The sequence below is a fragment of the Lepisosteus oculatus genome, chromosome 3, assembly GCF_040954835.1.
Source record: "Lepisosteus oculatus isolate fLepOcu1 chromosome 3, fLepOcu1.hap2, whole genome shotgun sequence".
NCBI lineage: Eukaryota > Metazoa > Chordata > Actinopteri > Semionotiformes > Lepisosteidae > Lepisosteus > Lepisosteus oculatus.
Window position 1 is genome coordinate 57,136,864 of NC_090698.1, and position 27,265 is coordinate 57,164,128.

General features: G+C 37.1%; 1 protein-coding gene across 7 annotated transcripts; it reads left to right on the top strand.

Annotated features, from left to right (window-relative positions):
• Window positions 1-841: 841 nt before the first annotated feature.
• Window positions 842-23,657, top strand: hsd17b3 (hydroxysteroid (17-beta) dehydrogenase 3). Of its 7 annotated transcripts, XM_069187285.1 has the most exons (13): window positions 4,263-4,879; window positions 10,983-11,029; window positions 12,760-12,791; window positions 14,014-14,051; window positions 15,227-15,334; window positions 15,891-15,958; window positions 17,467-17,511; window positions 17,872-17,906; window positions 18,649-18,730; window positions 20,033-20,098; window positions 20,537-20,686; window positions 21,166-21,249; window positions 22,764-23,657. In XM_069187285.1, the coding sequence occupies exons 1-13, from the start codon at window positions 4,729-4,731 to the stop codon at window positions 22,791-22,793; spliced, it is 936 nt and encodes a 311-aa protein (XP_069043386.1). In that variant the 5' UTR covers window positions 4,263-4,728; the 3' UTR covers window positions 22,794-23,657. The 7 variants fall into 7 exon arrangements, with proteins under 7 accessions (XP_069043389.1, XP_069043390.1, XP_069043391.1 ...); XM_069187288.1 differs by lacking the exons at window positions 4,263-4,879; window positions 12,760-12,791 and adding an exon at window positions 842-1,039 and having other exon boundaries at window positions 14,011-14,051; XM_069187289.1 differs by lacking the exons at window positions 4,263-4,879; window positions 12,760-12,791 and adding an exon at window positions 844-1,039.
• Window positions 23,658-27,265: the final 3,608 nt, after the last annotated feature.

A 27,265-nucleotide genomic window follows, 5' to 3' on the forward strand; every position in this document is an offset into this window, starting at 1 on the left:
GGCTATTCTTCAGTTGGTATTCTTCATGCATAACATGTGAGGGATCATAGGAGATATTAACAGTTAGTCTCAATATACTCTTAAAGTTAGCAGTTTGAAAGCCCTGCTCTTGTAGCTCTATTCATATTATAACACGCCCCCAAGAGTCTGGCTTTTTATAGCACAGAGAAACATACCAGATGGTTATTCAATGATGCTTTGTACCACAGAACTGAAAAGTGTGGACAGAACACACAGAAATGGCCTAATGGGTCAGGGTCAAGTTGATTTCTGATATATTGTTTACAGAATGGTGATGGACCTTATTGGTACTGCTACTGTATATCCTAAAATCATCTTACATCTTTCTCCACACATTTCAGACAGATTAAAGTAAAAACTTGCCGGACCCCAGTGTTAAAAAAGGAGCTTAATCGTTTTAAGTATTAGTTATTGGACTCATCACACTGTAGGTGCAATACCAATGTCTTGTAGGTCAAATAAAAACATTTATAAGAAGTCTTTTGTCCCCTCTGCAATAAAACTGCTCAATGAATGTATGTAAATGTCGTTCCCCCTCTACCTATATATTAACCCCTTTATTTATGTATCACATACTGTTGTTGTGACCCCATGTACTTTGTTATTTTATGTGACTTTAATGTTTTGCTTGTGTGTTTTGTACTTTTATGGGAGAGGCCAAAGACAAATTTCCACAGTAGTGGACAATAAAGTATCTATCTAATCTCCAAAAAAACTCTGTTATGCATTTATATAGCTGGGTGGAATAGAGTAAGCAGCAGTAAGCTCTTAGTCCACAGAGGCTGAATGAGCACAGCCCAAGTGGGACTACATTCCCCAGGAACTTCTTGGGGAATGGACTGCTGCTCTCGGTCACCTGACCAGTTGGAGGGAGTGGTCAGGTGACTTAAAATGAAGGAAGCAGAGGTTTTTCTGTTTCTGTTAGTTGGAACAATGTCTACCGTCTGAGGACTGAAGGCAGAACCTCTGTGTGTTCCATTGACCAGAGGGAGAAGGACTGATCATGGACCAAAGAACTGTGAGTTGGAGGACTTTTTGTGAATCCGATATAAGTGAGAATATAGTGCTGACGTCTTGGAAGCTTTGTTTTAAAGAGTCTGAGAGAGAAACTGGCTTGTTGGGTGGAGGCCAGTAAACAGTTTATCTGTTCAGCTCTACTACAGAAGGACTTTTTATGAAGACGTTACTCAGCAGCTCAAAAAGGAGCTTACGCTTTTGTTTTGGGCTTTTTGTTTTTGTTTTTGTAATTTCTTGCACTGTAAATAAATTGTTTGTGAGCCTTTCAGCTGTGTGTTTAGTGTTCCTGCCTATTTTAAAGATCCCATTATGACATACCCAACAGGTTTTCCCAATAAAAAAGCCATGTCTGTACCTAGGGTTTGTACCCATGACCCTCTGGTGAGGAATACAACATCCTAGCCATTAGACCAAGCTTTCCTCATCTGAGACTGGACACTAGTAAACATGTTCTGTGGCCTGGACAAAAACATGTATCCATCACCCGTACTAAATCCATACCTAGGCAGTCTGCATGTTTTTTTAAGAAACAATATTCTTGAAGTATATTCCTTAATAATAATAATAATATGTGATTAATGAGTGTTAGAACAGTTTTGATCATATTGCATTATTGTACGTGTTTCTCATTTTATGTGATTAAAGACCATAAGGGCACTTTATCAAATACCATCTGCATGTGGTGCTTGTTGCACTTTGCACAAAAATGTTATCATTGTTTATGCTCCAAAGAACATGGTGTGACTTGAAAAGCATCCTGATTACTTAGGATTCTGGCGTCAAAATCAGTGTTACAGTGTACCAACATACCAAATGCTACTCTTGGCTTATACAAACAAGATATAATAACATATTGTTTTTCTACTGCAGCTTCAACTGCAACCTTCACCAGCCTTCACATGGTTACGTCTTTCGTATACAGGATGATGACTTTAAATGAATAGAAATGCTGTAAAATAAAATGCAGGTATAGTCTGTGCCCTGAAATTACTGCCGTTCCAACATGTTTTTCAGGAGGACTGGAAACATCATGTTTTTCCTGCTGCTGTTGTTAGTTGAAGTTTTGACTGTAACTTTTGTTCCAGAATATATTTCAATAAAAAGGCTTTGCCAGAACGTAAACTGTTCATAATGATCATAAAAGAGACTGTCACTATCTTTGACTAACTGCAGCTGTTGTCAATGTGCCGTTGAGTAATGGAGAAACCAACAAAAAAACTGTGCACTTCTCAGCAAGAATGGATGAACTGGTGACAGTGGTTTGGCACGCACTGGTTGTTTGCTGATCTCGTCAACTTAAAAAAAAAAGTGTTCTCCAAGAAATGTGAAATTTCATGGAGTATAGTAAACCATTATAAAGGTATACTATTTCAAACTGTTAAAAAAATACTTCAAAATATGGGCTGTCAACTTTAGAAACAGTCACAATATGCAGAGCGGAATGTTTTCTTCAAGCAGTTACAAACTACTCCCATGGCTACACTGATCAAGTCCTCACCTGCTGCCCTTCCTGTGAGCTCAGTTCGACATCAGAACATTCCAGCAGGGCAAGGTGTGTTTTCACACTGATCATGTAACAGCAACTCTGTTATCTACATGAATGAGGCAGATTTACCATTAGTGCCCTAATCCCCGAATCTGAGCCCCATCCAACATTTGTGCGCTGGGATGATGTGTGGGATCTAGGGCTCAATGAGCAAGCACATGCATTTTTGGGGACTCAATTTCATGAGAGAGCATCTTTTGCTTTGTGCAAAACATATGTTGAACATGTTCAGTTTGTGTAGCTTGCAAAGACGCAAGCTCACGTAAGATCATATTATGTATGATGTTGTGTAACTTGTGCTAGCAGGTGTATCCAGCAGTACAAGCCCTGCTTTTGTAGTGCAAAATGACAAATGTTTAATCAGCAGAATTAATTTACTTTAACAGTAAGCATGATACAAAAAAGATCGTCACTCTTTGTGAACTTTGTGAAGTTATTGCAGTGATTACCAACAATTACCAGCTATCTAACTGGTCTACTTGTGCAGAATCCGGGACAGCCACACAAAGGATCTTCACTGCAATGGTAAGGTAAAATGGTAACTACTTCTCCCTCAACAATTGTATCTATACCTTTTACTTTACTTTCACATATTAAAGCATATATTGTATGCTGAGAGTCTTTCATATTTTCCACATATTTTGCCTCTCTTACAATATATGCGGAAAAGGGAAAACCGATGCCTTCTAACTCAGGACTTATGTTTTAAACTGTTGCCCATGCAAAGCCATGCAATCTAAAATGTATAATTACGAAACCAAAACGGAGCTAGCAACAGATGCAACAATGTGGATTTGACTCTGGCCTTGGTCACCTGTATGTGTCGAGTGTAAATATTGTAATTGTGTACGTGTGGGACTGCATGCCAGATTTAACAGCACCTCTTAAAGATGTGCTGTTTAGCTTTGATTGAATATTCTAAATTATAGTGTTCTCAGTGAGGTTCTCTGCCCCTCCTTGTGCTTCTGTATTGCTGAGGCTTACCAATAAAGGCTGGAATTACTTTGATTTCAAAACAAGAACTGTTCTAGTTTCACTTTCTTTGGAGAAGGATTCGGCAGAATTAAATATATAGCTGAAACATTACTTTCCTATTTATTTTTTATGTAACGCATGAAATTACACAGTTTGTTTTTTTCATGGTGGGCAACCCCTTTATCATAATAACAGTTAATTTAGATCTCATGCCAAAATACAAATCGACCCATTTTAATGGTAATACTCTGTGGTCAGCATAGCTTAGCAAAAATGATTTAATAAAAGAATTGGTGCTTCGAGTCAAAACTCGTTGTGCTACCTGATTCTTAATTGTTTCCTGTTTAGAAATCGGACTGTTTTTCAGAAGTTAAGGAACTGCGCGGCATTCACCCGGTTACTGATTTCTAAAGAAACTGAAAAATGAGAGCGTTAGGATTAATGAACTCCCGTGGATGTGGATTTTTATACAGACGTTAATTAAACTTTACACTGCTTTAAGTCACAGAACGCCCCCCTCCCCCCTCCACACACACACACACAATATTGAAACGTTGATTTCTCTAATTCGTTACTTTTTCTCACAATTTGCTACCAGGGGAAATTGGCAAATACTGAGCCCAACACATGGTGTTCTGTTGCTTAGCAACGCCCAGGGCTGCCGCAGCTACTAAATACTGATCAAAATATGAATGATTAGGTACAAAAGATAATGGTGGCGCGGAAGTTGGCAGGAGATAAGGCTGAGTACTCAAAACAACCAAACCCGTATAGCCATATTATCAACATCAGTCGTGTTAAAATACCTGCTGTCCTGCAACATGATACATTCGATTTTTTTTTCTTCGTTTTTCTCTAGGCGTGATTTTCCCACACATACAGTAAGCAGCACACCTGCTAGGTGTCTGCCCGCACACTAAGGAAACACAGATCTGAAGTGCAGACGAGACTGTTTCAAGTGCATCCCGAGCTCTGCCTTTTCACTCTGGCGTTGGAATAGATTGTTCTTTATGGCTGGGCTTGTAGAAGACCGACTCTAATCTCCGATTGGATATACCGAGTGCCACTCTACTGTGTCTTGAGTTTTTAATGTGCTCTGCTGACAGAGGTCCTCAAACATAAAAACCCAGCAGCGAAGATCTCAAACGCAAGAGCTTTACGAAACTGCAATGGATTCCCTGGAGCTCTTCTTTATTTCAGTAGGCGCCCTTGTTTTCCTGCTTTACCTGATAAAATTAATTGCCTGTATGAAGATCTTTTTCCCCAAGACCTGGTACCCCTTGCCTCAGTCTTTTTTCACCTCGCTTGGGGAGTGGGCTGGTGAGTTCTTCTATATCAATGTCATTTATCAAATAAATCATTTTTCCACATTTAGGAGCACGTCGTCCTAGTGGACCTGGTGGTGGAAAAGGGTTCAGTTAAAACCGCGATCTGCAAAAATGGTTTGCTGTAACTGTAATATTTCATTAACGTAATAAAAAAAAACTGAGGGATTTCACCTCGATGAGAGAAAAATGAAGTAAGTTCTTTAACCCTGAGATTAGTTCTTTGCGCAATAAAATTCTAAAATGAGTTATCAAGAGTGACCAGATTAAACGATAAAGCTGTTTTATGTATTATTATATGTAAATACAGTACGTGCATGATTTTTACTTGTTTATAGAAATTCCATGTTTAAGCATTAGCAATAAAATACTGTTAAACTGTACTTTCTTTAAAAATGAAAGGTTCTTCAACTCTCATTCACCTTAGCTAGTAAGTCAATAATATGTATAGTAAAAACTGAAGTTTCTTGAGTTTCAAAAACAAGTATTTACGGCACAGGTCTTTACACTCTTTTAAAACCGGGATGCGCGGGTCGTTTAGGATTTCTAGGTGCTTAGACCCATGCATGTTGGCTTTCTTTAAAACTTTTAAAGAAACAGAAATAGATGTCACTGCCAAAACATCTTAGTTTCATTAGCTCGAGGCTTTGGAATTGCAATACTATTTAGGCGCTTGTTGAATATCTGTGATTTTTTTTGACGTGGCACTTTAACACCCGTTTCTGGTATTGGAACATTTTTGTCGAAGGTGTGTGTGTGGCATTTCGGTAATGCTGCGAATGTTTTAGGGTGTCTGTTGAGGATTTCGGTCGTACTTGAGGGAAAGATTTGCGTGGAAAGCTACAGTCTGTGTGCTATTTGAACATCGGAGATGTATTTGGTTTTTGATGCACGGAGAACTCTTTACAGCGGAGTTGTGAAAAACAACCGTTGCACTCAGTGACTTGAAATGCGATTAATAATGTATATGTTTTGAAGTTTTTATTCCAAAGATTTTTCTTGCTAAATCTGTTAAATTATAAAACATCGTATTCATTAATTAGCCATGTTATTCCTTATGTAAAATATGCATTTTTAATTAAGAATTTAGACTACATTTCATTAAAGCAAATACCAATGCTAGCAAGTTTAACATTGTACGTTATATGCATATTGGTTCTTTAAAGTAATAGAATGAGTTTTTTTATTTTTATCGCATGGTGGATATTTAAATATTTTATCTTCTGAGTTCTACAAAAAACAAACGCGTGGAAAATATAATAATTCACAGACCATAATAAATCATCTCCAGATCGGTGTTTTAGTGTTAAAGGACACTGGCATAAGAACAAATTCGAAACAGACAACATATGTTAGGAGCATCCAGTTCATTTAGAATTAATGTCGATGATACGTTCAAGGCTGAACAAAAAACAATATTAATACCTTGTATATTTTTGTTTCGAAAAGTCCAATGTTGAAGGATTGCACTGGTACACCCGTGATGGAATAAAATAGGAATTAATGCAAAATTCTACATTAAAACCATGATAAAAAAGATGTTCACAGTCCTAGAGTACTACGTTTGGGCAGTCACAGCGAGTTAGCTGTTACCTGCTGTGTGGAGCCTGGTTTTAAGTAGACTTAAAATGCGGGATTTGGCAGGTCTCATATTACGTTTAATAACACTGAAACTCTAAACTGGACTGTTACGTGCGTAGCACCGAGTGTTCTGTGTTTCAGGTGTTCGTTTTACACTCACATTACTCCTGTTTTTAAAAGCCATCGCTTCTTCATTACTCCCCAATTTCGAAAACACAGTGTCCCCTGGGGGGGTTGGATGTACTTTTATTGTTGATATTAATATTAAAGTTAATATAATTATGAATATTATACACCAGACACTAAAACCGAGACTTCTGATTTAATGACGGACGAAGATCAATGCGGAATCATATATCAACTGACAAACTGCAGGACTGAAATGTGACCCAAACGCTGGGGATTAGTGGCTTTTGGTGGTGTTAAATTTAAAAGCAGTATGCTCGTTATTATGTGGTTTCACACTGGAAACGGAGTCAGTCACTGTTTAAGTATGAAGGTACGTGCCTTGCAAAAAAAAAACACCGTAATTCTATCAGCTGGCGGGAGAATCTTAAAAAGTCCACTTTGCGTGCCAATTCATTTCACACAGGACAGGAAGTACAGAATTGTTTTAGCATAGAACCTGCAGAGGCCAGGCAAATTGACTAAAACTTTCGAACAGCACCACATTATTTAATATAGTAACACACTTTAAGAATGTGTTTCCAACTCGAATTATGAATTAATGGTAGCAAAACAACTCATTGAGTATTACAATATACGAAGTAATTTCTCTGTGCCTGTTAATATCTGAGTGCACGTCCCTTTCTGCGTGTAAGTATGGAATGACAAAAGACGTGACAAAACAGGAATTGTGATCAATGTGAGTTTGCGAGTATGCCTGTGTAACGATGATGTTTGCATAAAGGTAATAATGAATGTACGTGGAGAGTTAGAGCGGCAATCTGTGTGAGTTTCAGAGTTTATATTTGGAACTTCTTTACAAGTGATAAAATGGTGTCGCAGACAAAACCTATACAGATGATTGTACAGTACGTGTTATTCAAATATGTGGGGCATGAAAGTTGAGGTACTCTCTCTTGGCTGTGGAGGATCACTGCCCCCTTGGCAAGCAATTCCCCGCTTTCTTCTAACTCCTCCAATAACTCTGGTTCTGCGGGCCTCCTGTGTATTTTTGTTAACTGCTCCGTCTTGGAGTGCAAGTACTGCTGTCTCAATTTACCTTTTAAGCCTGTGCTCCCACTTATTAAACACATGTGGCTGTCCCTTACAATGAATCATTCTGTTTGTGTTTCCAGCATAATGAATACGCCACTTGTGTGAGTAATGAAAGTACATTTTCTACCAAAGAAATTAAATAGTTCTGTATATCATAAAGTATGGTAAAGAATACAAAGTACTAATATGTGCTGAGATCAGCCAAAATGTTACTATTAGGAAGTGTGGCCACAGTGGGCATTAGTAACAGAGTGGATGAGAAGCCTACTACTCTTGCAGTCTCTCTGTCCTCTGTAGTTTATCACGCCGTGTGCAGTTTTCTGAGACATGTTGAGTGATCCTAGTAGTAAGGACAATTTTTTGTTTTTGCCTGTAGTGCTCTTAATTATGGTAATTCATGTTATTGTGTTCCTCATATCAGTTACTTAAAACCATTGCTGTAAGCTTGTTTAATTGAGAGCACAGTACTTGAGTTTTGATTCCAAAATAAAAAATTTGGGAATGAACTTCAATCCTGAATTGAGATTTGAATCTCAAATGAGTGCAGAGTTGTTGTAGAGACTCAATTTTTCCAACTGAGAAATTTTGCCAGGCTGAAGTCTATGTTGCCCTTTGTCTGTAACCTAAAAATATTAGTGCGTATGTTTTTTTAAAGATTAATTTATTTTGCAATGTTTTATTTGCAGAAGTCTCTCAAAAAATATACTGAACACTTTATGATATGCTGAGAAATTGGTAGCCAGAATCCTGAGCTAGATTATTATGAAGTGAGCACATCACTACAGTTTTGGAGTGCTTGCACTGGCTTCCTGTCAGGTTTTGATTGGTTTTCATAAACCTTGTACTTCCATTCAAGGCTTTACATGGTATTTCCCCGGTATCTAGCTGATATGTAATCGTTTACTCCCTTGTACAGTATGTGACCTTCACTCTACAGATTCTGGTTTATAGTATGTTCCCACTGAAAGGCTTTTAGTTCACTTGCCCCCAGAGGTCTGGAACACCATCTCTAAAAGATATCAGAGAATCGGCAAAAGTCTAAACCAGTCTGAAAACCTAGTTTGTCATATAACATAAAGTTGGCTTTGTATTTTTCTTCAGTTTTATCATGTGTCATGTGCTCCTTACTGAATGTATGTATTTTAAATGGTTTTTGACTGGTTTTAAAGGAGCTGTATGAAGTACAATTTATTATCTTTTAGGCAGTCACTCTTTTTGATGAATTAAAAAAGACATTGCTTGTTCCCAAAGTTAATTTGTCCTTGTGTACTTATGAACAGGTAAAGGCTTATTCCATGCTGAAGAGTAAAGAGACACAACATTTTGGCTGTGGAGCCTTCTTCAGTTGTGTCACTTTGTGCATCTCTTTTCTTTTCAGCGTGGAATGAAGCTGTTCCTTTGCCACCTTCTCATGTTGACACAGCTTCTTACCTACTTGAAGTTCTTCAACTTATGCCCTTATGCCTGCCTTTTCAGTTCAGTATTTTCTGTCATATCTCTCTCCTGCTGTCCAACATCTCCATTACTTACTGTTAGTGGCAAGGTGCTGTTACCTACTGGAGGATCTCTTAGAGTGACCCAAGTTAGACTTTCAGGAAAAACACTCCAGCAGGTTTTATACAGTATTCGTCTTAAATTATCGGCAGATTCCCATGTTTCGAAGAGGGTTAAGTGATCAAATTAAGCTCTAACATGGCTAATATCACCCTCTTTCAGAGCTTTTGTGCTGTTTATGACTAATGAGGCTTACATAACCCACTGTGCTGTTTCCTTTAATGACCAGACGTAGGGGAGCTCTTATACATTACCAGTATATGAACAGCATAAAAGACATAGATAGATAGATAAGACTTTATTAATCCCATAGGGAAATTGATTAAATATATAGTATATATAGTATATATATATAAATGTTATCAGTTCCAGTAAATGTATTATTGTTCCAATTTGCATGCATTTGATTAAATTCTTACTTTTGCATTTTTATGGTAACAGCTTCAGCTCAATAGCTCTAATTATTTTACAAGCTGTGCTTAGAAAGAAGAGGAAATGAGAGTAATATCTTGGTTTCTAAATTGTGCTCTTTAAAAACGGAACTGGATGTTCTTTTCCCTTAATCTGGCTCTCCTACATTGCCTCCAAACATTTTTCTCAGATAAAATGCACAAGTATGTTTTTAATTCCATTACCTAAACAAGCTTTGTATTTTTGTTTGTAGAAATGGATCTTTTTGACCAGTGCTGGACTGCTATGTGAAATATGCAGTTTGCTAATCATCTCTTTTTTTATTTGACTGGCACAATCTAGATTCTATACGTTTTGGCACAAATAGAAATAAGAAATAAAACAATGAAGATGGAGAAGAATAAAAAGAGAAAAAAAGAGGGACATCAAGTATATTGAAAGCAAGGGTGTGGCTGATGTGTGAATTAAGAAAATAACATCCCAGCATGCTAAGGGTCATAAATACAAAATGCTGGACAGGCTAGGTTGCCTATAAGTATTGCTGGCATAGCTGCAAGAGGAAATCACAGTGACTTTGACAAGGGGGTGTTTGGCAGCTTGGTGATGTTTCACGCGCAACGCTATCTGAGGTCAACATTAAACTCGGAAGGAAGGAAATCATCATCATCCTCATCACCTTCGGAGAACAGTGGGTGGAAGCACGTACATAAGGACCATCACATTTGTGCATTAACTTGAAGTCAAAGGCAAAACAGGGAAGTGACTGCAGATCAAATAACTGCATATTTCATCTTGGAGCACAAGCACCCCATATGATCAAAAATTGTCCATTGAGAACTTTTCAGAGCAGAGGTGGGTTGTAGAGTTCTCACCACACCTGGCAGTGCACATTTATGAGTCCAGTGGTGCAAACAGCACAGGCAATAGACTTTGGAGCAGTGGAGCATTGAGATCATGTTTTCAGTAAGCAGACCAGTGCATGTGTGGCATCAACCTCAAGAACTATGTAGCCCTGAATGTTGGAGCCTTGCGGTTCAGTAATGTTGTGGGGTACATTTCCTGGCATGAATTGGATGCACTTGCTCCCCTAGAAGGCAAAGTCAGTACTAATCCATGTAACAGAATTTCTTTCCTGCCAGGAGGAGAGTCTTCCAGGATATCAGTGCCCCCATTGAGAGAGCACAAGTGATAGCCCAGTGATTAGATGTGCATGATGCTGATGTTATCATATATTGATGTGTGATGTGTATCATATATAATATATATTGATTATATTTTATCTTGGGACGTGTTGTGTTCTGATCGAAATTAAAGGTTCTTTTGTTCCTTAGTTGTCACAGGTGGGTCTGATGGAATTGGAAGAGCCTACGCAACAGAGGTAAGACTGCAAGATTTGAAAATTACCCAGTTTAGAGATGAGCACCCAATTCATGTATTCTTCATGCCTCTAACAGACAGTATGGTTCTGGAAATATTCTGGATTACAGTTGCTTACCTCCGGAAGTGAAGAAAGGTATTCATTTCAATGTTAAAATCCATGTATCCATTTTCTTACTACTACTACTAATAATAATAATTGCTTACACTTATATAGCGCTTTTCTGGACACTCCACTCAAAATGCTTTACAGGTAATGGGGACTCCCCTCCACTACCACCAATGTGCAGCATCCACCTGCATGATGCGACGGCAGCCATAGTGCGCCAGAACGCTCACCACACATCAGCTATCACTGGGGAGGAGAACAGACTAATGAAGCCAATTCATAGATGAATTAATTCTTCCGATTGAGGGTCGCAGGGGTGCCAGAGCCTATCTCGGTGAAAAATGGGCACTAGGTAGGATACATCCTGGACAGGACGCCAGTCCATCACAGGGCACACACAGACACACACACTCACACCAGGGCCAATTTTCCCAGGAGCCAATTAACCTACCAGTCCTGTATTTCATGAAGGAAACCAGAGTGCCTGGAGGAAACCCACATGAGCACAGGGTGAACATACAAACCACCGTCATAGTGTCTTAATCTTTAAGATTTAAAGCAAAACATTCCATTCCACCCATGCTTATGTGAGATTTAGTTCCCTTTCCTTTTACGAATGTCCTTGTACAAACTGATTGTTGAGTCAAAAAGTAAAGATCTTGTCAAGTTTCATTACCATTCTAAACCACAACAAACATGTTGTTAAAAACTACAGATTTACTTGGTGTCTTTCATTGTGTATCATTGAGAAAGATAAATAGGGGCCAGAGGTGGTAAGTGGGAGGGGCTTTCTGAAAACTTTTCCTTCAGCAAGTATACTCAGCCCTAGATAGTGATACCTCCTGCCACAAACAACTGTATCCATGTATGAACAAGTGGACAGGTTGCTGGCTGCTGGATCTTGTGGTTTTACCATCTTCTATCCACTTTCAGAAAATCTAGTTTAGAGATGAGCACACAATCCATGTATTCTTCATTCCCCTCACAGAACTTGCGGTTCTGAAAATATTCTGTATTACCATTGCTTATCTTTGGAAATGACGATTCATTTCAACGGTCAGATCCATCCATCCATTTTCTTACTGCTTTATTCTATTCCGGGCCTTGGGGGAGCCAGACAAACCCGGCAAACAACTGGCACTAGGCAGGCTGCACCCTGGACAGGACTCCAGTCCAACACAGGGCACACATAGGCAGAGAGACAAACACACGTTCACTCCAGGGCCACTTTTCCCAGAAACCGTTTAAACCAGTTTGTAAGTTACACTTTGGACTGTGGGTGGAAACGTAGGCCCCAGTGCTGCTAGTCAGCAATCCTAACCACTGCGGCACCCCAATCTTGTGATCTACCTTACCTAATCGGGCCTCATTACATTTACTAATAATAATTCCTAGTGCCCCTGCACTAGGGTTGCCACCTCCAGCTTTGAAAAATAAGGAACACCCTACAGAAGAGGTTGGGGGTAGGGGTGGGGGAAGTTGATTAGCAGAGAGCAAAAAGTCTAATTATGTAACCAAAAACACAAGTTCAGTGCTCAACCATCTGCCAACAAGAACAATGTAGATTAAGTATATTCCTTCTTCCCTTCCACCCCACTCTCCACCTCCTTCTGTGTTTTCAGATTCCTACAACCTTCTTTCCATCAAGAGGCAGGTCTGTCAACACTTACAGAGACTCTCCTGATTGAGTTTATATTTCTTTTATTTATTTTTATTACTTGTTTCAGTTTAGTTAATTTTTTTGTTCTGCATTTTGTATTTTAATTTTTTCATTGTCATTTTTCGTTTTTTAACAGTTTTTATATTGAGGCTAGGCTTGCTGTGGGCATGTTTGGATTTTTGTGCCTGTCTTGGTCCTCCTTTGTATAAAAAATAATCATAGTTGATGTATAGGCAATGTACTAATTAATGTTTTAACCCAATGTTACCGTGTTAACATTGTAATTGTATTAATTACATGTGGTATATTATAGATATATGTGCCACTGAATGGGCCCCAGCATTTCCGATTAATTATAGAACCTGTTTATACCCAACCTCTCATACATATGATGGTGAACACAACGCACACACAACCCATATGCAGGGTTTAATAATGACAAATGAACTGGAAGCAAAAAATAAAGGTACTTCCTTTATTTTTCCACACAAAAGGACCAAGACAGGAAAAAACCTGCCCACATCAAGTTTCAAGGTGTTTTCTTTATATTGAATTAATTATACAAACAAATCATTCACTGAGATAACATTGATAAATATTACATCATTCCTTCACTTATCCTTGTTCTATTTAATCTCATGGTCGAGAGAGATAGGTAGATAGATAGATAAAGAGAGATTATAGTTCTTGTGAGCTTCGAATGTTATACTCAGTCCCACATTGTAACTGTACCTCACAGATGGCAGGGTAAGCACCTCCTATTAATAATAATAATAATAATATTGGTCCCACTAACACCTCTTCTAGCAGCAACATTAGTTTTTCCCAGGTCTCCCATCCACATACTGATCAGGCTCACCCTTACTGAGTTTCAGTACATTGCTAGTTGTGTGTTGCAGGGTGATATACAATAGCTGCCGATACAGTGAGCACAATAGCACGGTTGTGCAGTTGTCAGCTTAAGGAGAATATCACCAGTGGTTTGTGTTGGGCAGTCAGTTGTCGAGAAATCAGATTAAATTTTGTCTTTTGACCATGTGTTACTCACAAATTCATTAAATAAAAAATATTTATCAAAATAGATGGGGAAACCTTTTTTTTACTGAAGATGACCAGATTTAATGGTGTCTCGCAGAATTGTTCTTTTCACATGATTAGAAATGTTGTTTCTGTCACAGCTAGCAAAACATGGAATGAATATTGTTATCATCAGCAGAACTGAAGATAAATTGAAGAAAGTTGCCAAGGAAATAGGTAAGTAATAATATTAAAGAATGTATGAGAAAGAGGACTGTTCCTTTTTGTTATGTAAAAATACCACCAGTTAACACTGGGATTAATAAACAGTTGCTGATACATTAATTTATTAAACTGTTAATGTAAAATATAATTGTACCACTGTGTAAATACTATGGAAGTCTGGTCTGCTATGAGATTTGTTGCAGGATTTCTAAAGCACACTAAATCTTTTGGAAGAAAATCAGTAATGTTGGAATAATGTAGAATTACATTTCATGAAATACTGAGCCTTAATTTAATAATGTCCCTTATTTCTTACATTGCTAAAATTGAGCATTTTTTAAAACTGGAACATAATCTGCCTTCATGGAAAAAATGTTCCACAACTGTGCATTTCTTAATATTCTTTGGTCTGTACTCAGTTAATGGCTGAGCTCCCATAAGTGAAGTTACAGTTGTTGTCTTTAAATCCCCATCAGGGTGTAGAATTAAGTCATCTGTAGCACTATGGTTTGGGTGCTGGGCAGCAAAAGATTAGGAATTGGCTATGAAGAACCTGTCTGGTAACCTGGAAGGGAGATATTTGGTGGACAAGCATACACAGGGCCTTAGAAATATTATAGCCTCTTAAAAGAAAAATTAAATGCCATTACTTACATTTCATTTCCCCCTTCTGTCATGTAACAGTGCTCGTCTGATTCAAACCTGCCAGGATAACTCATTTTTCACTATGAAAGGGTGTTTGCCACTCTAATTATTGAAATTAAGCTTTTTTTATTCTAAGTTAACTCATTTTGCAAGTTCTCAAACAAATTCTGCAACACAATGTTAACTTTAGAAGTTCTGTATGCATAACTAATTTTAAAAACTATATTCACCTTGTGTACCTCCTTAGAGACATCAGTGTGATGGGATAAATTCAGTTTTCTTGGTCTACATTCTTCATTTCTGTCAACCAGAGCAGGAACAAAGCTTTAAAGCCTGTTGGGGCTCTAGGTACTGGAGATTTGTTGTTTGAAATGCAGTTCAAGTTAGGGTTATCCTTCAAAAATGAAGCAAGGAAACAAATTATATATGTAATATCTTTTTGGCAGGAGGAGTATGTGTTTAACAGGAAATCTACTACAGAAATGAAACCAAATGTGTTTTTTTTAGATGGATTTATGATAATAATTGTCCTTGTTTTTCAGAGGAGACAACAGGACAAAGAGTGAAAGTAATTGTGGCAGACTTTACGAAAGAGGACATCTATGAACACATAGCAGAAAGTATTAAAGAGTTAAATGTCGGTGTTTTGGGTATGTTGGCTTTTATAAGCAACATTACATTACATTAGTAATTTTAAATCATGATGTACATTTCCACTGGTTCATGGAATGGTGTTGTGGCCTGAGCTGAAGAACATTTACAAGATGTTTTGGCATTTTGTCTGTTCCATTTAGCTAGTTCTCTCTGTGTCAGTACATTATCTGTGAACATGGCTTGGCAAGTGTAAATATTTTGTGTTTTTAATGAAAGGGAACTAGCCAACACAAGCACGAAAGACTCAAGTGAACTGTTTTGAATTTCTAGTGAACAGCAAGATCATTGTACAAGAAAGTATCTGGAGTGGGTCAACATGAGTTTATTAAACCCACACAGAGCAACATTTATTCTAAAATTTTTTAAAAATCTATTCCTCATCTCTCATGCTTAGCAGACATCAATCACATATATAATATAAAATAGTTTAGAGCTAAAATCCAAATGTTCATGATTTATTTAGCATATCAATAACATTTTTTTGCTTTTTTCTTTCAAAATGTGAAATGTTGTATTTGAAACATTTGTTCTTTTTTTTATCTTTTCTCTTAGTGAACAATGTGGGGATACTAAGCAGCAAAATACCCTGCCGGTTTCTTGACACTGATGACACGGATAGGGTAAGATTTAATTTACATGATATTGGTTTGTCTTTTTCTACGTGACCAAAAGGGAAGACGGGCATCTACAGGAGGTGATTACAGCAGAAATACACTGTAATAGTCGATGTGAAGAAATGAAATATAGACAGCACGGACACTGCGATAAGTGATTGATTCTTCTTGCAGTTGGTTGTATTACTGTAAATGCTAAACCACGCATTACTGTGAAATGTATTGTTGTGTAGTGTTTGGCTTCAGAGCCCCTTATTTACTGGATATCTACTGATCATCAGACTTTAGACTAAATCTAGGTAGTTGTACTAGTAGATGGAGATCTTCCTTCTGACGCAGATTTCCCAAATCTGAAATCTGTGCCCCAGTATGACATACAGGACATCAGGGATGCTGTGCTGAAGCTGGTCCCTGTGGATGAAACATGAAACCAGGATCCTGGCTCCTTGCCCATTAGAAGGTCCCATATTGCCATTTCAAAGGGTGTGAACACTGGCATTCTGGGTATATTTCAATCTGGCCTTCAGCCATTCAGCTCACCTAAAGTAACTGTTTAAATCAATTGGAGAGGCCATTTCTCACTGTCTGTTCCACCCTGTATGCTGTGTAGTCAGGCTGTGAATGTATGTCTACTGCACGTCACTCGGATGGATGAATATACAGGATATAGGTGAGGTCCCAGATCAGTGATGGATTAAGTAGGGACCTTTCCTGTATGTAAAGGGATGTAATATAAGGCAGCATATAAAGGCAAATATAAAGTTATAAAGTGTAAACCCCAAATTATTGGCATTTCATTGTTGGGCTTGTGATAGATCAGTGTGTCTCATAACTCCTGGTTGGAAATTGTACTAGTAAAAAAAACATTAAGCAAAGATCTATGCGGACTGCTAGAACCCACCTGTTAAGCCCTTCAAAGGGTAAGGGGGTTAATAAAACTGGTTTTAAAGGGCACGTCGGAAACATGGATCCAGAATTAAATGAAAAGTTGAATGCATGCTTCTGCTGAATATTCAACACATGCATTCATATTTTCTGTGGGTATGTAAAACATTGTGCATATGTTCATTTTTAATACCTTTCACCTTCTGTAGTATGGCTTTATTTTTTATTTTGTCTCATATTTCAGATATTGTATCTATTTCCAGTATAGCATTGATGCTTCCTATCTGCAGTTTTCAATGAAAGTTGTTAATTCATTCATGAATCACATAATGTACAGTACTTGCCTTGTAAGCAGCAGATCATAAAACCTACAAGCATCTTATTTTTAAAGCTAGCTAAATTAATTTCCTTGCATTTAGGTTTACCTGTATGTATTAAATTGTGATCTTATATACACAAGAAAGTGATTTGTTTCATGTGTAAAAACAATCGTGTTCATATTTTTAAATGCTCTATCAGTTTAAAATCCTTTTACTATATATATAGTCAGGTGTTCAAATTATGCATGAGCAGAAAGTCTTTAAAACATGAATAATGAAAGCGAGATTTATTTTCATGTTGTGTTTTAGGTTATATCAAATCTCATTAACTGCAACGTGAAGTCTTTAGTTAAGGTAAGTGCCTGGAAGAAACATTTTAGTTGCTAGAATCTGGATTTCAAAGGATAAGTAAGTTTCGGTGGATAAGTAATGAAACAAATGTTATAGTGTATGAATTATTCTCTGTTCAGTTTCCATATATGACATAGGGTAAATAATATTCAGATTTTATCTGAGCTGAAGTCATACAATGCTTAATATCAGGAAAAACCAGTCTTTATAACAGCTGAATATATAGCAACTAATGTTTTTGTTTTCATTCTGTGTTGCACAACTATCTTTTAAGAAAGTGCTTCATTGTATTTTAAATGTGCTCAATTGCAGTTTGAAAATAGGGCCATAAATTAAAAAAACATTTTCAATTCTCTTAAACAGATGTCCAAGATAGTCTTGCCAGGAATGGAAAAGAGGTAGGTTCCTCTCCAAAGCATCTTGATAATGAGATAAGGCCCATGATGGTCTCTTCTCTCAGTGACATGTGAAATGTTTCCCAGTTCAACATAGTAAATGCAAAGAAGACATTGAAGGATAGCTTCTATTAAAAAAGGTACCGTTACACTAAGTTTTTTAACTGAGTGTTATCCCTAATGAGGAGATTATTGATGAATGTGAATAAAACTAGAAGTATTCCTCACGTATTATAGAACTGGATTTGTTGTCATTATGCTGAAAATTGACAAATGATAACTAGAATATTAATTTTTATTGTACTTAATTTTTTTAATAGACATCCTATCTGGTTTTGAGGCAATGTGTGATCATGTCTCATGCGAAAAGGAAAAGATTCTTTGTAATATATGCAGGAGAGGTCAAAGGGTATACATACTGAAAGAATCTATTTTTTCAGCAGTCAGTTTAAATTTAGTAATGGTCTATCACAAGCAACAGTAAAAATATGGCCCACTGTGAATTGGTAAATTAGTTTTTAAGTACTAAGTACTACGGTAATTAGTACTGAAGAATGCCTTTTCTCTGTATCCTACCTTAAAGTGCATGATTTGGAAATTTTAAGTCTGTGAAATAAGATCTTAATTCTCATTTAAATCATTTGTAAATTATGAGGTTTTCATTTACATAATTTTGACGTTGCAAAATATTTTTGTAACAGACATATATATATATAACAGGATATCTTTTTTTTTTAACTTTTAGGCAAAAGGGACTAATTCTAAACTTGTCATCGGGTCTGGCAAAATTTCCCTGTCCACTGTACACCATATATTCAGCATCAAAGGTTTGTATTACATCATTAATTTTTAATGTTTTTTCAGAGATTATCATATTGGGTAATGTTGCTCAGAGATCTGCTACTTCAGCAGTGTAAACCAGATGTCCAGGCTTTTGTTCACACTTTTTTCTATATACCAAAAAATCGTCCTTATATTGAAAGCCTCACAAGACGGTCTTTCAATACCAACGCAAACCAAAGTACCCAGTCTCCCTACACCAATCCTGTACACAAACGAACCCACTAACTAACCAATGTGAGAATGTGCCTTATAATTAGTCTAATTGTAACTAATTGTATTACTCTCAAGTGAACTGTATCAGTAGTTTTCAGGATCTTATTTAGCGATCTCTAGTGGCAGGCCCATGAAAATAACAGCCCTTCCATGGGATAGCCTGCCCCAGTAAGAACAAATGGAAAGCCACAAACAAGAGGAGATGATTCAGCACTACTGGTTCATTTGGTAGTGAGTAGTACTGATCCAATGAACTCATGCAATTAGTTTCTTGAAGGAAGCCAGGGTATCAGCTTTAACGACATGGCTGGGTAGCATGTTCTAGCCTCCCACAACCCTTTGCATAAAGAAGTGCCTGCTGTTCTTGATTTTCTGTGCACTTCCACATAGTTTCCACTTGTGTCTTGTTTCACTGTTGATGCTGAAGAAGCCCACTGTGTTGCCTTTATCAGTGCTTTTGAGGACTTTGAGTATTTGTACCAGGCCCTGTCGTCTGTTCAAAACTAAAAAGATTCAAGCCTTTAAGTTCTAAAGTATACAAGTGTATTTATTGAATTTTAAATAACAAAGTTTGATTTTTGGTGTGAAAATAAGAGTATGGGATCTGTAGCAATTATATAAAAAGGAATGTTTGGGACATAACCAATTACCATATACACCAGTAGAAGGCAGACTGACATTTGTGATCAACTGTGAATGTTATTTTATTTTTAAAAAGCCTTCTTTCAAATTATTTTCTGTTTTATTAGGACATTCTCTTTTTAATCAGTGTATGTGCATGGTTAAAAGAAATGTTACATTTCTCTAACTTAAAGGAAGAGTAATTCAATACTTCATGCATGACGGTATATAGTAGTTAGACTTTTATATGAAAGAAGACCAGAAAGAATGTCTTATTTGAACATCACTTAAGTTTGACACTCCACTAATATTAATCTAAGATAAAAGCATTTCAACTTTGGCAGTTTCTAAGATATTAAAGGTACAAGGAGATAACTAGCATCATGTTATCAGAAGATAAGGTGAATTTGCTACATTGTCTAAGTGTTGTATTTCATCTTGTAAATGACTAGGTGTTTGTTGAAAGATTCTCAAGAGGGCTTCAAGCCGAATATAAATCAAAAGGAATTATCATTCAGGTAACAATAATTATGCAAATACACCTTGTAAATTTTACAGTACATCAGCTACAAAAGAGATCTGGGTGCCAAATGTTTTATTTGTTCCATTTCTTAGTATTGCTTTTAGAAACATTCTTAAGCTTGATGTAAGACATGATGCATGTTAAATTTGTCATACTTACGTGCTCAGTTTAGCAATGTTATACTTTTTTTGCCTGTGTTTTCTATTGTCTAAGACTTTTTCAAGGCTTTCCACTGAATCAAAATTGTCATTACACGCAATTTAAAAATCATGACTAAGCAATGCTTAAAAGCTGTTTTATGTCCAAAATGAAAAGGAATGTTGCACAATATTTACTTTCCTCTTTTAGAATGAAGCAAAAAAATCACTTAAAATGTATTACTCAGTTACACCACTGGAAACAGTTTTGCTCACATTTCTATTTGCGTTTCCAGTCTGTCACTCCCTATGGGGTCTCTACTCCAATGACTCAACACCAGAGGCCTAACATAATAACCAAGACTGCGGAGGACTTTGTGAGGACATCTTTGAATTACATCTTGGCTGGAGACCAAACCTACGGGTGTATTCCTCATCAGATATTGGTAACATTTTTTAAACATTTTTAGATTATGCCTACTTTATGATTTAAATCTTATTCATATTTAACATCTCACTGTGAAGCAAGCAGTGGTACATGCACTAACCTCCTGGTTTATAACTTTTTTTTGTCACTCTGGGCAGCATAGGACCACCCTTTCCTGCTGCTCTGGTTATTCCTCATGCAAACTTCAGGCATTTTAAAACCAAAGATCCCTCTTAACACAATCTCAATTCCCCAAAAAGAAAAAGTAGTAAAACAAAATCACAAGAGCTCGACAGCTACCACTGTGCATCCCTAATTTAAAGCTTTTCTTTTTTGCAACATTTCCATTTTAAAACACATTCTTGTTTATTTTGAATTTATTTTAAATGTATTTACCCCTGTACTGCTTTGAATGTTTTTTGTTGTTGTTATTTTGTGTTGGAGAAAAGCAAAGGACACTGTATTTATTTCTGTTTATTGTGTATATATATGTTTCAGGGATGGATAATGCAGACAATTCCATTACAGGTACTACACAGCAGTGTAGTGCAGGAGAAGTTCTTGGCATTTGTGAGACAAAGGGTGGGTGATCTCATATAATCTCATTCATATTATCGCAAATAAAATGACAAAATGTTGAATGAGTGAATGTTGTGAATTTCAAAAACGTTTATTGATATTAATTTTCTTAGGGATCAAAGTCCTTATATACAGGTATATACAGTATACTGTACATCACTGATGTGTGCCATGCAAAATTGTTAATTGTCAGTAAGCATTAAGCTTTATCTTACATATTAAGTAAGGAAGCAGTATATTAATTTTGCCAGCAGCTGTATCACTCTGCAATTCACAACCAGTAACCCACTGAACCTCAGCAGGTGTGACTAGGTTATTTATATTATGGCTCATAGCCATCAGCTTCATTTGCAAAATGTTCCAAACTGTTATCAGAATGATTTTAAACACAATCCACTGACAATAGAGAATAAATCAGCAGGGTTTAACATGCATTGAAATTCCTCGATTGAGCATAAAAGATTTGATATATTCCATTTCCTTTGCTTTTTCAACAATACAATGTCAAAGCACAAGCAAACAATAGAGGGCCAAAGCAGAACACTTTGAGATGTTCCAAAGCAGAACGCTTACAACCACACAACTAAACACTTCATAACTGTACTTGGGGACTTGATTTAAAGGAACTGTTGATTTGCCTATAGAGATAAACCACTTGCTGCCACGACAGACTAATGGTAAATAGGGTAATTCTATGTATGATTGCAAAGTACAATACTGCTTGAAATGGGATTTTTCAAAGTTGAAGGATGTCCATGTCTGAAGGAATGTAAGGAAATCATTCTCATGTCACTTGACTTCGTAATTAGATTTGTAATAAAGACACTGGAATAATTAGTGTGGTTTTGTGGTCAAGATGAGTCAAGGATCATGTTCAGCTTCTGAGATCATTTTGTTAAGATGTAGAAATAGCACAAGTTCATCTTTGTTATTATTGGTGACAGAATTTGGACTGGGGAAAAAAGTGATACTGATTTTGACTAAATTTCACAAAATTAGTATAAAAGCCTTTAGTGACATTTACATGGGTAAATAATTGATCAAGTTGGGTAGTTCAAAACTTGGTAAGACTGAAAACCACAAGATCCCCAGTAACAGGACAATAAACTCTTTGCATCAAAGACATCAAACAGTCTTTCCAAAACTGCCTCAATTGTAAGGGTGGATGAATGTATTATGTACACAGTTGTGATAAAGTTTGTGAATCTTCAATATAATTATGGAATAAAATGTCTTACCTGGTTGCCCAGACTATAAAAAGACTATAAAAATTGTCTTTTCTTGAATAAACAAAAGGGTTTATATTGACCTATTACATGTTTTTTGGTCAAAATGGTGTATAAACAAGAAAAATGAATAATTATGAATCAGTTGATGTACTGAACCTCTAATTTAATTAGCACAATTATAGGGTATTTAGAATCAGAAGTAATTGAATAGTAAACAAGCACTGAGCTTGGGTAGCCCTATCCTATATAATGGTTAGAAACTTTGTGAGTTTGGTCTTCACCTTACAGGTTAGTGAAAACACATCATACCACGGTTAAAAGAGTCTTCAGAGGACCTCAGAAAAAGAATAGTTGATGCTTATCAGTCTGGAAAACCAAATGCAAATGTCACCATTTCTGAACATTGGGGGCTACATTCATCTTGTCAAACAGATCTACACATGGTAAATATAGAAGACCACAATGATCTCAACAAGGACTGGTGGTTCTGCTAAGATCTCCCCAGAAGTAAACTTGAAACTCATCCAGGAAGTCACAAAAAACCTCAGAGTAACACCTAGAGATCTGTAAGTCCCACTTGCTGCAGTTAATGTCAGTGTGTGCCCCAACCATTGGGAAAAGACTGAATGGGAATAGTTTTTCATGTGAGGACTGCCAGTAAAAAAACAACAACATTGCTCTCTAAATAAAACATTCAACATTCTGGGAAGAGCAGCTGGATAATCAACAAGACGATGGAAAGAACAATCTATGGATGGACAAAACTGAACGTTTTGACTCTGATGGGAGAAACGTTTGTGTGGAGAAGACCAAACACCGCATTCCAACAAAAGAACCTCATCGCAGATGTCAAGTATGACGATGGGAGAAGTATGGTGGTTTGTGGCTGCTTTGCTGCTTCAGGACCCAGATGGCCTGTACACCATTGATGGAATCATGCATTCGGCACTGTATCGGCAAAATCTGGAGGAGAATGTCAGACCGTTTATTTTCTGTTGTGTCTCGCATAAATACAGTAACAGTTTTAAAATGGATGTTTTTTTCACTACCGTGTCACGTTTTCAGTTTGCATAAATGACAAAGTATCATTTACCAAATTCTCTGCTTTAAAAAAATTTATAAGCTCCTGTGGAAAGAATGGAAATATTTTCATTTTCATTAAATAAGATGATTATGACAACACGTCAGTAGTTATGGTTTCTGTTCATTTTCTAACCATTTCATCCAGCACAGGGTTGCAGGGAGCCAGAGTCTGTCCCAGCAAGCAGTGGGCACAAGGCGGAATACACCCTGGACAGAACACCAGTCCATCACAGGGCACACACACAGACAGACACACACACACTCACACCAGGGCCAATTCTCCGAGAAGCCAGATAACACGGGGAGAACAAATTCTACTGTCTCCACACAGACAGCACCCCAAGTCCAGAACTGAACACAGGGCCCCAGTGCTACAAGGCAGCAACGCTAAGTTATTCTGTCAGACAAAACATCACATACTTTTGTTATCTGTAATGCAATTATGTGTTAATGTTCTTCGTCAATAGGATGAAACGTACATATTCCTTTAGATTTCCGTTGTCTTGAGTTTTCTCATTTAATTAGATAATAAGCCCTGGACACACTGTGCTTCTTGGAATAACTAGATGAATGTTCAGAAATCTGAGTAGTACATTATTTTGAGTAACAAGATGGAAAATATGAATCCTGTGGAACAAAACTCAGTTATGATTTAAGAATTAAAGAAATTCATATTTATCCCTATGCTAGTATTTTCTATTGGTTATTTTTATATTTGGCCAATTTGGAATCAGCAGTTGTATGGCTTGATTTATCAGTTGCAACTCTGGAGAGAATGAGAATTCAGACACACTGCCCTTGAGTTTGAGGCTACAAGCTCTGTGCAGCCTTGTGGGATGATTAACACCAGTAGGAGGCAGAGTTTGGCTCTCTCTCACATCACTGTGGGCCCACGGGAGGTGATGTTTGCCTGAATGCCCAGATCTGCTGGATTATTCTCAATCCTCAGCTGAATGTGCATTACTGCTTGCAGAATATTGACTGCTGTAAGTTAGCGACGTGGTTCAGACCGATGCTGATGATGTCATGTAGTGCCTCAACTCGCTGAGCCACTTGGGAGCAGCCTTTACGGCAACACTTAGCACTGATGTGATTATAAAACATCTCTAGCAACTACATGACGTTTACACTGATCATCACTTTAAAAGCAGATTCCCATTGCCTGGGGAATCATCATAGATTTTTGAAGATTTTAAATGAAATACACACATGCTCTGCAAGAATAATTCAGTTGTCACTGGTTAATTCCTATTTTTTTGTGTCATGCTTTTTTTTTGGCACTGTCAATATTTTGTATTTTTAGTGCTTCAATTTAATAGCTTGATCATGACTAATTGGAATGTTTGTAAACACGAGAATATACATATGAATGACAATATTGGTGAGTAGACAGATGCAATTTTATTGACTGGTGACTCCTTGCATTAAAGGCTATGCCAAAATGAACGAATTCTGTGCTCTGGTTGTATCATGATTATTGTCTCCGTTTACTCACAACCAAGAGTGCAGGAAGATTGTTTTTTGTAAAGGCCAGGAATTGATGGGAAAATTGAGCCCAGAGTCGTTCTTATTCACCTGCAACTGGAACTGCACAATGGCAAGGTATCCAAGTCAGCTTGTTCATATGGACAGTGTTCTTGGTGCTGGTCAATGCTTCTTCCAAATGTCCGGAGGTGTTCTTCATGAAATCAATACATCTGCTCATACAATTGATATGTTAAGCAGTCTGCTACCCAGACCCGGAAATCCTGAACAGTTCTGTTAGAGATTAAAGATGGTGAGTTCCAGAGGTTTTTGAAGAAAAATGACATTTGACACTTGGCACATCTCAGCCCCATATCAAATCAAATCCATGTGCTGAGGAAGGTTTGTGAAAAAGTCTAAAATGGGTCCATTTGGCCATGAAAAATACTGGATCATGGCCTTGGAAGAGTGGTAAATCGCTGCTAGCTTACCATAATCACACTCCATTCAACATCAGATCATCAGATCAGGCAATTCTGTTTCTCAGTCATACCTTATTAGCCTAATTGGATTTGTTGGAGCATTGTGTCCATGAGTCAGTACAGGACAGATGGATGGATGAAGAATGTAGAAGACACAGTAGCGATGTGTGATGTTTCATTCCACTACAGAGATAGAACATGTAAATCAGACTGTGCTCGTTTGTGCTTATAGTTAAGAGTAAAAAATGGAACATAAAATTTACAGTAAATGTTAAAGAATTATATATTTGTTGTATAGCTTTAATATATGTTAAGTGATTGCGTTGATTATGATGGTGTTCATTGTATTGAATTTGCTGAACTCATCATCTATGGCAAATTGTGTTGTAACTGTAAGACGCAGATTTCAGAAAATCTTCCCTTCAATGTTTTTATATAATTATCTTAATGAATAAGTACACAACACTATTGACACCTGAAAAAATAACACAAATACATTATTAAAACATAACATGTCAGAGTTACTTTGTACTTTAGGTTTGCTGGTCAGAACGTTACTGATGTCGCCACTCATCAAAGTTTAGCAACACATTAAATGATTGCCTTTCTCAAACCTGAGTCGTTTTTCTGATCTTACGAATTGGCAGAGTACTAAGTCCTTGTGTTATCACTCATTCAGAAGTCAAATAAGAAAGAATTTGAGTTACTATCCTTTTCTTGACTATTACAAGATATCAGTATGCTATGCACAACAACATTGCACAAGGAATGAATCACAGCACATCTGGGCAAAGATGCTGCTGGGAAGGAAGACAGCTGTAAGAGTCATGGCAAATGAATGGAGGTCAACCTGATCTTCTGGTTTCGCTGGTCAAATTGTTCTGCACTCTGAGTTAGTCACACATCCCAAATTTGTTGAGCCTTTATCAGAACCTGGGATCAGAAAATGTGGACCAAAAATGAAACAACCCTCAGTATAATTTCATCAAACCACTTAATAGTTAAATGCAACTCCAGGTTCAAAATGGACTGTAGAATAAATTTAACTTCAAAGTTTGGATACATTTTAATTATTTTGTTGCTTGGGGACCTTCGAAAGTTATATGTGGCATAAGTCTGCTCAATACCTTGATCTGTTTCCTTTAGTCTGATAGACAGCACCGTGGCATAGATAGCAGACACAGTGTGCATTGGTCACATAATGTGTGTGATTCTGAGGTGATATTTTAATGTTTATTTTACCAACCTCAACTATAACAAGCACGTGACAACCACTGCGTCTTCAGAAGGTCCCAAATGAGCAAAATACATGAATTCACCCTCTACCTCATACCTGTAGCAAGTAATTAAGCAACCATCTATACATATGAAATGGTAAACTGTCGGACTGAAATGAGGTAAAGTGGCTTGGGGATTTGTTGTGTGTACTATGCCCTTGAGACACTAATGTGGCAAACCACTCAGAGTCTGAGGTGTCGAGTGAAGTGTAGCTCACCATAATTTTATAATTACCAGAGTTTCAGTGTTTTTAACTGGGAAACAGAATCAGCCAAAAGTAACCCTAAGGGGAAACCATGTGACAAAATTAAACACTGAAACTAAGGAACACTTCTCATAATGCAAGTGCCTGCTAGGGTTTAGATAGACCTTAGATGCGATTGGTTTGGAGTGATATCCCTCAAGGACGTTACTTGATAATAATATATAATATTATTAGTGTTCCATGTAACATGGAATTTTGTGTATATACTTGTGTAATGT

Coding starts and splice junctions, on each gene's coding strand:
- hsd17b3 (XM_006626962.3), top strand. CDS start 4,729: ATGGATTCCCTGGAGCTCTTCTTTATTTCAGTAGGCGCCCTTGTTTTC. Junction 15,959..17,466: donor ACACTGATGACACGGATAGG/GTAAGATTTAAT, acceptor GTTGTGTTTTAG/GTTATATCAAATCTCATTAA. Junction 20,099..20,536: donor CAAAAGGAATTATCATTCAG/GTAACAATAATT, acceptor TTGCGTTTCCAG/TCTGTCACTCCCTATGGGGT.